This window comes from Zosterops lateralis, assembly GCF_965231275.1.
Source record: "Zosterops lateralis genome assembly, chromosome: 4".
In the NCBI taxonomy this organism is placed as follows: domain Eukaryota; kingdom Metazoa; phylum Chordata; class Aves; order Passeriformes; family Zosteropidae; genus Zosterops; species Zosterops lateralis.
The window spans coordinates 64,125,005-64,139,418 of NC_139765.1; the positions used below are offsets into that span (position 1 = coordinate 64,125,005).

Below are 14,414 nucleotides of genomic sequence, written 5' to 3' on the forward strand. Positions count from 1 at the left end.
TTTTATGATTTTTCAAATAAATAATATAGATTGAAAAAGCTTTGAGTGTACTAAGGATCAATACTATTAAGTTGGTATTTTTTAATACTTATTTAAAGTATTTACCACATTTAAATATTTCTCTTTATGCTGTTGCATTTAATACAGTAAAATTTTTCATATATCACTTACTTTTTTGTCTTCATTATATTTGTGGAATATTTCTTGTGCTCTTTCTTCACCACCATCTGTAAACAGCATAATAATCTTATTGCAGTTAGCTCTGGAGACACTGTGCTGTAGGAGATACAAACAGAAGAGTTTTTATATTTCAGGCTATAAAGAAACTGTTACATCTGATGGCTTTTATAGCTACACACTTGTTATTTTCATATGGTAATGCCAAAACATAAAAAATGTTTTAGAATTTCCATCAATACTCACTCTGAATGAAAAATAAAATAAACCAAACAGAGTTTCTTGTTCCATGATACTTAAATATGAGTCAATTCAGATCTGGCCCAACAGAGTGGAATAGGGATTTGGTAGTTCCTTTCTCCACCACAAATACGAGAAGATCTCTTTAGCTCATACTCATCACATCAACCCTGGTGTTCCTTGACAGATGGTCTGCATGGGACTTGTACAGTGAGGATCTCTAAATATTCTTACTCTTCTCCCATCCTTACTTTTTTTTTGCTTATAATTACTTTCCTTCTGGAAATCAGGGAATAATAGACCTGTAATGAACTATTGAATATGCTTATTTTTTTTCCAGCTGGACTCCTACTCACAAAAACTTTCCAGCTCACTGACTGCTTGAATAAAAACTCTGTTAATTTAAGTGTCCTATAGGATATCCACCCGTATAAGGTTTGAAATATTTTTGTCATATTTCCTTAAAATGAGCTTCATCTTGCAAATCTTTATTTCTTTCATGTTGTTTTTTAAAATGTTGATACTCTCACTCAAGTAGCTAATCTTTGGAAAAGTACTTTAGAATAATATATTTTAGCAAAGATATGACCACCTAAATTATTAAAATCTCTCCATCACCCACTTTTCCAATTATGTTGTATCTCAGAGCTGAAAAACGGAGCATGTTCCATTATTTCTGGAGAGCAAGCCTGAAACAGAATTAAGAAGCCCCTCTGACTCCTAATTTATCAAAGTAACTAGTAAAGCTCCTGAGAAAAGCAGTTTGTTTTGCAAAGAAATAAAAACATTGTTCCACAGCCAGATCAATAGAGGTGAGCATCAATTTTGGCTCCTCTTTCTTTATTCTGTAAAAGTTAAGAACCTGGTCCAAGAAAATTGCTTTTTACTTTTGCAGCCGTTCCTTGCCCTTTGTGTTGCGTGGTCCCAGTCAGACACACCTTGGTACTTCTGAGTAGTTGGATGTGACAGAGCAAAACCCTTAGAGATCCAGTGAAACAAATTCAGCTTCTACTTCCACAAGCCTGAATTTTGCTATAAGAATTTACACTAAAGTCAGGAAGATAAATAGAGGAGTTGTCTTTACAAAGTCTCCAGTTCCCCCCCTGCTCTTCTCTTTGTGGCCACAGAGTGATTGTCACCAGGCTGGTCAGATGTGATGATCCCACTCCCCTCTACCACTTTTAATTCTAATCACTGGTTTAATTCCTGTTCAATATTCAGTGAAGAATTGCTGCTTTTCTTACTATTACTACTTTCAAATTTAATAATTTGGGACCAAAAAAATCAAGCCAAATGAACTAAGCCCCAAGAGTCCCTTAGATGTAACAACATATAAAACCTGCCTGAAATCAATACCTTCTCTCCAACCTCATCAGCACACTGTGTTTCAGATGGAATTAAATAATTTATGACCATTTTTCGCTTTTGAAATATAACTTGCAAGATACTGCTTTGGGCTGCAATTCTCTCGATATTAAAAAAGTAATAAAAGTAGGGTTGGATACCTCATAAATAAAGAAATTCACCTACATTCACAGTGATTTAATATATAGACCAAAATAAGATCAGAGGGACAAGGAAGAGGACCAAAATTTGCTCATATTATGAAACTTTTTGAGGTATTTTGAAAGAAGCTCTACTATGGGCAATGGGAGCTTGAGCTTGGCTTTGCTTTCACCAAAGCAAGACTTTTCTGTGGCTTACTTATCATATGCTTACACAGTATCAGAAAAAAAAAGCAGCTTTCTCTTATCTTCTCATAATTAGAGAAGGGCATTTACTTACATTATATTGTTTAGACACTAAAGTAATGTAAAAGAAAAAAATTCCAAGATTTTAGCCTCCAAACATTATTGGAAACTTGATCATGGATAAACTTAAATCATATTATATTACCCCATCCCTGGAACTGTTTAAGGCCAGGCTGGATGGAGCTCTGAGCACCCTGGTCTAGTGAACGATGCCCCTGTCCATGGTGTGTGGAACCAGATGATCTTTAAGGAATTTAAAACACATCTTCCTTCCCTCCCACACTCCTTTGGTCTGAAATGGAGAGATACAGGCTCAGGGAGTGAATCCGTATCAGATTGTGAAAAGCTGATGCTGTAATTTCATCACTTTTCTGAACAGTTTGCCTGAACAGTCCAATGGGGCACAGCTCAGTGGGAAGGTGTTGTCTATACAGAAGTGTCCCCAGGACAAGAAACAGCTTATTAGCATAAACCACAAAAGAATACAAGTGGAATTGGGCTATGTAATAATTTTTAAGTCTCACTTCTATTTGAGATAGGCCTTATCTTTTTCTAAGAAACAGGCGAGCAAGACATGATCCATTTTACACTGCATCTAAAATGGCTTTTGTATTATACAAGTTTCAAATCTTTAAAATTAACTAAGCAGCAAGTTACAATTAAATCTTGTGAGATGACATTTTAGGAATACATTTTCACTATATTTTCTTTAAGAAGCCATAGATATCACAGTATAAGGGAAAAGAAATCTCTCCTGAACTGCTGAAGCTGCATTATAATTTTCAAAGAAGCAAGTTAATGTAACAATAAATATTAGGAAAATGCTGTATTAAAAATATGGGATCCAGATAATTGTTAATCACATGAATTATTATCTCAAAAAACCTGAAGTGTCTATTCCCATTTAGGAAGACAACAGACAGCAATTTTTTTCATGGTACTAAACATAACTTTGGTATACTGGAATATTGTTTGAAATAATTGTCATCCAGAAACAGCACCCACAAAATTATTTTGAAAATTTGAGCAATACTGCATTTATATGGACCTTAAAGCAATTAGATTATTTGAATTCATAAATATACAACTGGAAAATATCCCAAAGCATATTTCTTATTATTTATTTAAGCCATTATTACACACCCCATATACACCCCAAGTCTTTTAATCAGAGTCTTGGGCTAAGCCAATCAATTTACTCTTCCTGCTAAATGGATTTGGCAATATTTGGAGAGTACGAATATATATCCAGAACCTTGTGCAACCCACAATGTCCAGCAATAACTTCCAGTTATGCAGAGATCATGGGAGACTAATCACACTTCTGCCCCCAGCTACAAAAGAGATGGTACCATTTTACACTGATCTCCAATTATTTTTAAGTGATACTTTAGTCCTACAAAAAAGTCCAGTTTGGGGCTTCCCCTGTGTTCAGCTTTTCTTAATGTTGCCTGTACAAAAATATGTATCTGGTGCTGCACCAAATGTAATACATAATTTAAAGCAAAAATAAATGCTATGAGGAACTTATTTGTCAAAATTTCTTGTGTTCCTCCTTCCTTCTCTCTGTATAAGATGCCAACAGGTGCAGAAAAGGGGAAAATGCAATCTAGCCTAGTCCAAAATGTCCAACAGACTTCAAAATACTGTTTGTGGTTTTATATAACCATCAGCAGAGGACATCCACTCATTTCCCTATCGCACCCCTCTGCTAATATAAATAGTGGTCTACTGAGAATATTCCCATGAAAACATGGAATTTTCTTTTCCTCCATCAAAATTTAGCAAGATTAGAATTTTTTACATCAGATACAGACTTAAACTGCAAATACAATGTCAAGGAAGCGTCCTGAAGGTCAGTATCTGGCACATTAGGGAAAACAAACAAATAAACAAACACATCAACAAAAACAAAAGAAATTAATTTAAAAAAAACCCCACACAAAGCAGTATGGATAAGAATACATTTCTCACTTGTCAAGCTATACCTTACCTGCTTTAAAGTGATACAGCTTTAGCTACACTGAGGTTTAAGATATAATATGCCTAGTTCAGGAAGGTGAGAAGTAGAACGACTTTTTTAAACAACTACGTGAACCATTTGAAATTTACTAATAAACCCCAAACATTTGCTATAAATGGGAAACATTGCTATTCAAAAAACTATTGCCTGGGTGAAAATTAGAAAGTGCAATGTATTTAAAACATGGAAATTATGCATTTAATTTTTGAGGAAATTATTCTTTTTATACATGAGAAAAGAATTACAATAGTCTCAATGAGTGAATACTAGTTTTTAGGCATAATCAAGAGCTTAGTATTCCTCTATTAACTAACTCATTTCCTCCCCTCTGTCTTGCTCAAACCATGGACTTCTAATAAGTGTGAAATTGTAGGTTAACTAAGCATTGCTAGGAGAAGATGTGGTAAAATTGAAATAATAGCACAGTAACACAGATCTTTCCATTTCAGAATTAATGGCAAGTCAACCACTACCACAAGTATGTGTCAACTGTGAATCACACGTTATATGAAATACCAGCTGAATGAATCAAGTAAAACAGTACAAAAGATTGAAAACCAAATTAATTCCAAAGTCTTAGCAACAACCTGCTGGGGAACCTGCAATGAAAAAAACAAACACTGTTGGGGCAAATTTACTTGCTAAATATAGGTTTGCACTTCTACTACTTAGTTACACAATGAAGGGGCATGAAGTGGCCATCTAAATATTCCAGTTCTCCTTCTTCGCTTGACAGCAGAGAGATCTTACTTAAATACTTACATTTAGCAGCTGCTCAAAAGCATAGCTAAAGCCTTTTTTGTAATCCGTAATTCCTTTCGCAGAGATTTTATAGACAGCTTCTTTCAGCTTCTTCTTGTTCCTCACGTTAGCTTGGACAAGATGATTAAAGCAACTTACATTCTGAGCATTATTATTAAACTGCAAAACAAAAAGAAATAGTATTAAAGTGTTAATTTTTTTTTCTGTGTATGCTAGCAGTAAAGATTTATGTTTTCTGGTTCTTCGTGAGATAAAGAAGGTCAAACCTAGATTTTCATTTCCACTATGCTGAGAGCAACTATTAGTGACTGGAAATTCCAAAATGAGACTAAATATCTTTAAAAAATGGTAGTTGATGCTAACCCCAAAAAATCAACTATAGTGGAAAAATTCCCACAAATGTCGTTTCAAGTTTACATAAAGAAATAAAACTCAGAAATGCAGAATTGAAAAAACAAAAAAACAAACCACCCTTAAAAATACCGGTTGAGTTATCAGGTGAGTTCCATATTGCATGATTAGTTTGGTGGTTTACAATATAACTTTGAGATCAGATTAAATTGGAATATATAAATTATGGAAAACAAAATACACTCTTGGAAGCACAGGAGAGTATAGCTGCAAATATGAGAATACTGATGATAGCAATAGAAATTTGTGTCTTGAGAACACATACTTCTGCTGTCTTACATATCCATAAAGACTACTCCCTGAAAAGTAATTCATATGATTTTCTGACATTATGTAAAAATATACACAGAAAAATATTTTAGTGCGAAATGTTGTCTGCACAAGTGGAAATCAGTTTAAGATTGCTTTCTAAATTTGTCTCTGTATAAATATACATATATTCACGTACACTAAAATACAGACCTCACAATTTACATTTCAACTGAAAACAGAAAATTATGCCTCTTCCTGATTGCAGATGTTCAGTAAAAGTAAACATAAATGTAGTTTTATGCTTTTAACCTGGTGTAAAGTCTTAAAATTACTTAGAAAACAAGCTTCTTTGGCTTAAGTCTCACTACTGCTAACTATTCAATAGTGCTCTGTAGATTAAAAGGTAAATAAGGTCACAGGTTTCAATAAATTCTCAACTACTTACACGCCTAAAATAAATCACTAAGTACCAGGCACAAAGCTCAGAGAGAGAACTGCTGTCAGCAGAGAAAATCAACCTGGAACTGGAGGACATATATAACAAACAAAACTTAAAAGGATGAAAGGCTTAATAATATTAAACCATTTTTAATAATGCTTAGTATTTCAGTTCATGTTGTGTATGGGGTTACACTGTATGTTCTTAATGTATTCCATATAGCCCAAAAAGAGATTATTTTAGGGACCAAAAAAACCCAGCATGTTTCGCTGCTTAAGCAAAACCATGAGATGATCACACAGATGTAACCAGTTCACTTGGATGTAAAACACTGACACACTTAATGGTGCTTCCAATACAAGTTTCTTATAGAATTAACCAGTAAATCACCTAATGATTATTGGATACAAAACCCAGGAGGGAGTGAAAACAATTATTTTGGAATTATTTCAGTTCACCTAAATTTATAGCCATGATAGGAAAATTACAGTCATAAAGTAATTTTATAAATACAAAGTCTGAAAACCAATTCAAATTTTGAGTTGGGGTAAAAGTACAGAAATTGCATCTGGAAAGGAAAAAAAAAAACAAAACACATTACCTAGTAGGCAGCACTGCCATACAAAAGTCAATTCCATCTGAAAAAATCAAGTTAAAACACTCCTCTGTTTCACCAGTAATATTATATAGAAATTATTTAATGATCTAATACAAAATAAATCCTGAGTTTAATCCTATGGCCTGCGCATGTCTTGTCTTGGCTCTAGCAAACAGCAGTTTAGACATTCAAGTAAAAATTTAGTGACAAGAGAAAATTTCTCCTTGGACTCTTAGTAACATTAAACTGCCAATCTAAGTTGCTTGCCAGCAGTCCTGCAAACATATCAGAATAATTGTTTATAAGAAGGTCAGGTATCCAGAACATATAAAATCATACAGAAATGATTTTTAAAATATTTACAGGAATACTGGTTCAAACTGTGGAGGCAGCTGACAAGGAAATTCTGCAATACTACACTAACATTACATTGTACTCACAAATGCTTTAAAGTGAACAAAGTGCCAAGTCAAAGCATCTGCATCTGTAAATGCACAAATGTTGATGCAAAATGCAGGAGAGAAAAGACACATTTGTAGCATGGAGAGTTACATCAACCAAAGTCTGCAAATGCTGTAATTTAATTAAGCAGATATATGAGCCAGCTGTTTGCAGAGACATCAGTCAACATTAATGTTAATACCAGTCAGAAAAGCAGATGAGCAGAGATTTTGATTAGATGAAGGAATCAGTAGATGGAACAGCAATCCTTCAGAATGAACATTCCCTGTTTGCTAGGAGATGAAGGCAAGGCTCAAATCTGACTGATGAAAATGCTCAAAGGAGGAAGGAAAATTCAGGAGTGAATTTAATTAATCTAAACTCCAGTAAAGCACTGAAGTAATGGAAGGATTTCAAAAAAGCCATCAGATCACCCTTAAAACTCACTTTCCATATGTGACAAACAGCAGGATCATTCAAAATTTAAAGTTAGGCAAACTGAGCCAGCTTTTAGTTATGCTCATCTGAAACATCATAGCAAGAGTGGCACTTAAGTTTTTTACACATTAAGATGTGTAAAAATTTACACATCTTAATTTAAAAGCCAAAATAACTGCTGTAAGCCTTTACTGATTGCTGGTCACATTTTCTGACCCCTAAGTACCACAATTTGAGTTTTATTTCAGTTCACAAGGTTTCCTGAAAACACAACCACTTAGTATTAAACTGAAGAAAGAAAATGTAAGCTTTCAAAAACCAGTTGCTACTTCAGAAAGCCCCTATTCTCACAAAATCAAATCCTAACAATGGCGTAAAATTAAGATAATTACTTTATGGAACAAAGTACCCTCCGTGAGTACCCTATGAGAAATATGTCAGTTGGGTATTTATCAAGCTGACATTCCCCCTAATTATTGCAGTAAATATAAACATATGCAACAAAAGTGCTATTGGTAAAAAGGAAATAAATGGATTTTTTATGATGCCATGGGCTCGGTGATTCACTTACAAAACAATAAACGACATTTAGAGGCAAACCCTTAAATTGCTAAAATGTAAAGCCACCCTATAGAGTCTGTCACCAACAATGGTAGCTTCTATTTTTTTCAAGTATATGAAAAACTTACTCCTTATCTAAGCTAAAAAAAGAGGGGCTGGCAGCAAAACAATAATAAAACATGTAAAACAGGATAACCTTGAGCTTTTGATTTTAAAGGATCATGAAGTATTAATATAATTAAATCTGTCTTGTAGTTATACCTGCAAGGTATAGGATCTAGATGCAGTTTCCACTGGATTATTTCTCACTAACCCATTTATTTTTATCCTTTTGCAGTTTCCACCTTTGGGATGTCCCAGAACAATCCTCTGTTCTGAGAAATTAAGAGCTCTTCCTCACAGGTTTGGGCAGGAATAGCCAAACCTTCTACTGGGGCACAAAAAGTGTCAAGAGAACTTGACCTCATTGACTACCAGTACAATTTTTGGCCATGTATGGGGCAACTGCATAACCTGAAATAAAAGAAAACCAAATCAACTCAACATGAAAGTCCAAACAAAGGGCTTTGAGCCTAATGCTGCTTGAACTTTGTCATTCTGGAGAAGGTGGAAAAAAAAATACTGAGAGTATTACAAGGATTTTATATTCTCACTCACAAAAGGATCAACTTGTAAAAACCAAGTGAAAAAAACAAAAACAAAAACAAACAGTAAAAAATTATGCAGAACTGCAGCAAAAGATTTAAGCTCAAGATCTTTCCCCTCCCTTGGGTAGTTCCACTGAGCTGTGGGATCCTCCAGCCACATGGACCTCTGAAATCCACAGTGCCCCAGGAGCTGAACTTATGGAAAACAGGAGGCTGCCATTCTGAAAACCTCTTCTAATTCCAGAATAACTACTTATGCATTGCTAAAAGCCTCCTCTTTTCTACAATCTCAGCCTGGAAATCCTTCTAATAAGGTTACTAAAACTGCTGTCATAACATGAGGTTACTGGGGAATTCAAGGGAAGTGAAGCAGAAATATTGATTTATTGCCTATATCTGGTCCCAGGCTGGGCACTTTGTGGATATGGAGATCAAAAAATATTCATTATTTGAACAAGACCCTACAGACAGGTGTTTTCATTAAGAGGGCAGTGTAAGGCAAAAGAAGGGGGCTGAAAAACTCCCCTGGAGAAAACATATGAAGAAAGAAAGTATCAGAATCCAGAATTGGTATACACAGGGACTGAAAAAACATTTGAGATGTTTAAGTAGAAAGATCAAAGCTATCAAGCTGTCTAGAAAAAAATAATTTAAAAAAATGCATCAGTAAAAACCAAACCCAAACTAAACCATTTATAACACTTTGTGGGGTTCTGGTCCAAAACTATATTCTTTTGAATACATTACCTGCTTAGCAGATACAAACTATCTTGTCTATTGGGAACTTCCTTTATAAATCTGCCCTTTGCACATACAAGCCAACCTCTCCCAAGCTGACAAACTCCAGGAGGCTACACAGAGCATACAATTCCCAGGGCCAGCCACACTTTAACATCACTGTAATTTTCAAATATTACTCAGTATCTTGGACTTCTTCTGAAATTTCTCACCAGTGAAACGAGAAAAGTTCTGAGCTAAGTGAAGCAACAGGAAACAAAAAACTAAATACAAGGTAAAGGCATGGCCACAAGCTTTAATCTTAATTCTCCACTAAATGAATATGCTTTTTCCCTTTCCTTTATCCAAACAATTCCAAGTCCTCAAATTTGCCTTTTAACTTCATATTAGTTATTTTTCCATTTAAACCACACAGTCAAACAGGGCACAAATTTTTAAAGCCTGAATTATCATAAACATTTTATCACTTAAATGTACATGCAGCTAATGCCATTTATTCTGAAGACTACAGCACTGTGAGAGAAAAATCCTCGATTTCACAGGCAATGCATGAATTGATGAATATTTCAAATTCTCTTCTGTATACCCATCTATCCATCTCTATAATTCTATGTAGATCTCCATCTCCCAAGGAGATATATAAAGGATATAAATTTAAGGGCTATAAATCCAAAATTCAATGTCAATCATTCTGTTGGCAAGTGTGGGAGGATATTTAAATACAAATAAAACATTTCAATTGATTCTACTTCTTTTACAAAAGGAAACACAGAGCTTTCCCTTCATTGCACAGTCTAAGAATTCACATTTATTTAATGTAGCAAAACAAGTAGGCTTTGAAAAGAGCATCAAAAAAGAAAGGTTTTAAAGAATTAAAGAATAATATCTTGGGGCATTAATTATTATCAGAAAGTGTTTATTACCATTTCTGACACTCAATGTTTTTTTTTTCTGCTATATCTGACATCTCCATATAAATCTATCTATATCTGTATATGTAAACATAAATATATTTATTTACGGTTCTTTGTTTAATTGTTTGACATCATCAGGAAAGCAAGCTTCAATAAACATTAATTGATGCTTTCCAGGCAAAACATTATTCCACTAAGGAAAGCCACACTCCTCAAAAAGCAGAGCAATAATTCAAAATAAATCATCATAAGAAGTAATAGAGGAAATCAGCATGAACTCTGTGATTCAGTTTGAAAAGGACAAAATCTTCTGTAAAGCATCTCATTACTGCAAAATGCAAAACCAAACGCCAATAAATTGAAAACTTAAAAAAATGTTTCGAGTTTATGTCACTAGGTGGCACTAAAACAAAAAAAGTTGAACTGGTCTCAAAAGTACCGTGAAATGTGGAATTTTACATTTCTGGTGGAGGACATTGGTGCTTTCTGTGACTAGCATAAAATTCTCATTGCAACTAAACCAATAAAATATGTTCATGTTCTAAGTGATTGAAAGAACACAAATATTAAAATTTAAACTTCTTCCTTAAAGGAAAATTTTCACATCTTGAACACAAGATGTCCTGACTCTAGGTGGATGAAAATGATGGAAAAGCTGCAAACCAACCTACTTTCTAAATGTCCTTCTGTACATCCAAAATCTGTAGAAGTGATAACATAAATTATGTAGGACCAGGTCTTTGTAAAACTTTAGATTTTTCCAATCATCCTTATCTACTGCCTCCCTTTTCTGTCAATATTTATTCACTGTATCATGTTTATTAAGAATCTTCTGGAATTGCCTTTATAAATTATTAGAAAAAAGAAAAATAAAACACGACAACAACAAAAACCCCAAACAAAATAAATCAAAAAATCAAAACAAACAAACAAAAAAACCCTACGAAAATCTCCCTTTCCAAAATTTCTGGCATGAAATAAAACCTGACTTAAACTGCATGGAGTTTGTGCATTTTTAAACGTTCATAAACGTTTATCTTTTATAGAAAATCATATAAACTTGAATCAGGCAGTATTTTCTACACTTAAACTTGCTATAGAGATAAAACTTACACATTTAGAATACCAAAATCCCAACAGCTTAATAAATCAATAACATCATTCCAGGAAAACTGAAATTTGATGAAAATATAATGAGTTTGCTAAAGGCTTACTCAGATACTACTGCTGCTGACTTTCAATCTGCTGAGGTTTGTTGCTATGCTACTTCTACCTCGTGGCTAAATCAGCTTGGTGACCCAGTTGTATCTATATGTATTAAATGAGCAATAGTGAAATAGATCTGATTTCACCAGGCTTTCATTTTGTAGCTAAATCCGGCTTTGTCATTTTCCTTTTTTTTTTTTTCCCTGCTGCTTTAGGCTTGGTAATAGGATTTCAGGGTTAATCCCAAGAATAACTGAATCTTGAATAAGGCCAGTTAGAACCTGTATTTGAGCAGTGACAAGATATTATAAATATTTATCAGAACCCATTTAGAGAATACTATGAAGGCAATTTGCAAAGTTTTATTCCCATGTAAATTCTCAGTACACAGAAAATCTGAGGCAGTTCAAGCAATAAAGGTTTGTAATTTGTCGTGAGAGAAAATAATATGTGATATCAAAGTTCACCATTCATACCTTGCTATAGAATAACTTATTTCTCTTACTCTATGACTTATGTACAGACAGTCTTTAGTACAATCCTACAGATACAGCATAGAGAAAATATAAGAAACTTATTCTAGTACTGAGAAGGAGAATACCTGCATTTCTTAAATTGGATTTCAAGTATCAATGGAACAAAATTAAGATTATATGTCAATTTGTACTATTGGCATTTCCTGAGATCTGAAATGTATCACATTTATTTTCACTGTTCAACATATATATGTCCATCATACACCAGAATTAGCAGAAATCAACAACAATATAACTGTTAGCTCAATAAATAACTGTGGACAAAATATTGCAGAACAATATAAGATAAATATCAGGGAAAAGACCAAATACAAGGCCAAAGTCTGCTCTCAATTAGCTTTGTTAAGCTTTGTAACCAATATTATTATCTGCACATAAATCAATGCAAAGCTCCCACTAAGTACCCCAGGATTAATGTTCAGGCCATAAAGTGTATTGCTGCACTGCCAATCTCAGAGTTACAACACTGAATGTCAGCCTAGGCTGAAGGATGGATTTGCTTAGCAAGGTGAAATTTATGGTCTTTTTATGCTGCTGCGGCTCAGTTAGCATGTATTATTTACTTAAAATCATGTGCCTGTGACTTCTACTGAAAAATTCAGTACTGTAAACTTCAGCATCTCCCAGGGAAAGCTGCTGATCTAAACGACAGCACTGCTGTAGTGCAGCAGCCCTGCAGCCTGCCCTCCATGGCACTGCTCCCCACATGCACTGGGGAAGAGAGATGGGACGGGAAGAAGCTTCCTAGAAAACTATTTTGTAGATGTTTTCCTGTTATCACTTGACAGGGAGAATGTTCATTCAGTCAAATTCAAGGTTTTTAAAACATGAAGCACCCTTGCCAAAAAGATGAATCATGAGAATATATCAAGGTTGGAAAGGATCCACAACGATGATCAAGTCTAAGTGCCTGCTCCATGCAGGACTACCAAAAGCTAAACCACAGGACTAAGAGTATTGCCCAGACACTCCTTGAACTCTGACGGGCTTGGAGTAATGACCAGTTCCCAGGGGAGCCTGCTCCAGTGCCAGACAACCCTCTCAGTGAGGAACCTTTTCCTAATGACCACACTGAACTCCCCTGACATTCCTCATGTCCCCTCACTAGTCACCAGAGATAAAATTTTAAGTACTTAACTGTTACCTATAGATTCTTTTGATATGTAAGGTTGCTCCTCAGGGTAGGAAGATGAATGTTTAATTGGTGCAAGAAGCTACAAGACAGATACACACATTTTAGCATCAGCTCCCATGGCAGAGGGACAGCAGGGCCTACAGAATCACCTCTGCATTCTCACATCTTGACCCCAAAGTGCCTGTCCCGCTTTTAGGGCAGAGCACTGTGCCTGTCTGGGCAGGTGCCTGGAGTTCCAGAGCAGTGAGGAGCCTGCAGCAGCACACTGCTGACATGGGAGATGCTGCTGCTAAGGCAGGGAGTGAGAGGCAAGAGGGAAAAGTGTGAGACTTGGAAGTGTGAGTCTTGAGAACTCAATGAGGATTTCATTCATGCTTTGCCTAAGTCAGGAGATCCTTTAGATTCTCTCCAAACTACGATACTGGCACACATAATTATTACCTGATAAATAGACTCTTATGGAATGTATATTTTTAAAAGGGGGGGGGGGGGGTTTCACAGAAAAAAATAGCCTCCACCTCATCTCAAAACTTCAGGACAGCCTGCATTTTCTTCTTTTTTCATTAACATGGTGAGTCATCTTTCTCTAGAGGAATCACTAAATCCAGCCCAGCCCAGCCTCTTCTGAACTGGTAAGGAATGAGTTTATTGTTCTGGAAACCATTATCCAACACAAGTTTTTAATGATACTGTCACAATGCTACCTGATAACAGTCTCCTAGTTGGAAAGCTGACTCAGCAATGCATTTTTGGTCCAGCATCTGACATGCCATAAAACATCCCAAGATCAATGATATGTCTGACAAAGCAGGGGCCTCTTTAGTAAGATTTGTGATTTGCTGAAAATTAAGAAATGGAAAGAGTCAACAGATTTATTAGCCAGTGCCACTATGAGGTAGAGCTATCAAGTCATTTTATATGCCACTAAACCACACATTTTAAATACTCTTTTTTATATACTACTTTTTATAAACTACTCTTTTTTAATACTACTCTTTTTTAATACTACTAATATATTAGAGGGCTTAGATTTATTCTGGAAATCACAGATGCCCATGACATGTATTGTTAGAAGTCTGACTCCCTGACATTTGGCAAGAGGAGACAATAAAAATGTGTATTGATGCCCAAAGCAATCCCTCAAA

General features: G+C 35.0%; 1 protein-coding gene across 3 annotated transcripts in view; it reads right to left on the minus strand.

Moving 5' to 3' along the window:
* CACNA2D1 (calcium voltage-gated channel auxiliary subunit alpha2delta 1) overlaps window positions 1–14,414 on the minus strand; it is a 362,095-nt gene that overhangs the window by 75,830 nt on the left and 271,851 nt on the right. For all 3 annotated transcript variants that reach the window (XM_083859087.1, XM_083859086.1, XM_083859085.1), the window contains exons 11-12: window positions 4,954–5,112; window positions 172–276 (exon numbers count right to left, since the gene is read on the minus strand). In XM_083859087.1, coding sequence (XP_083715213.1) covers window positions 172–276; window positions 4,954–5,112 — 264 coding nt within the window. The remainder of the gene's footprint in view (window positions 1–171; window positions 277–4,953; window positions 5,113–14,414) is intronic.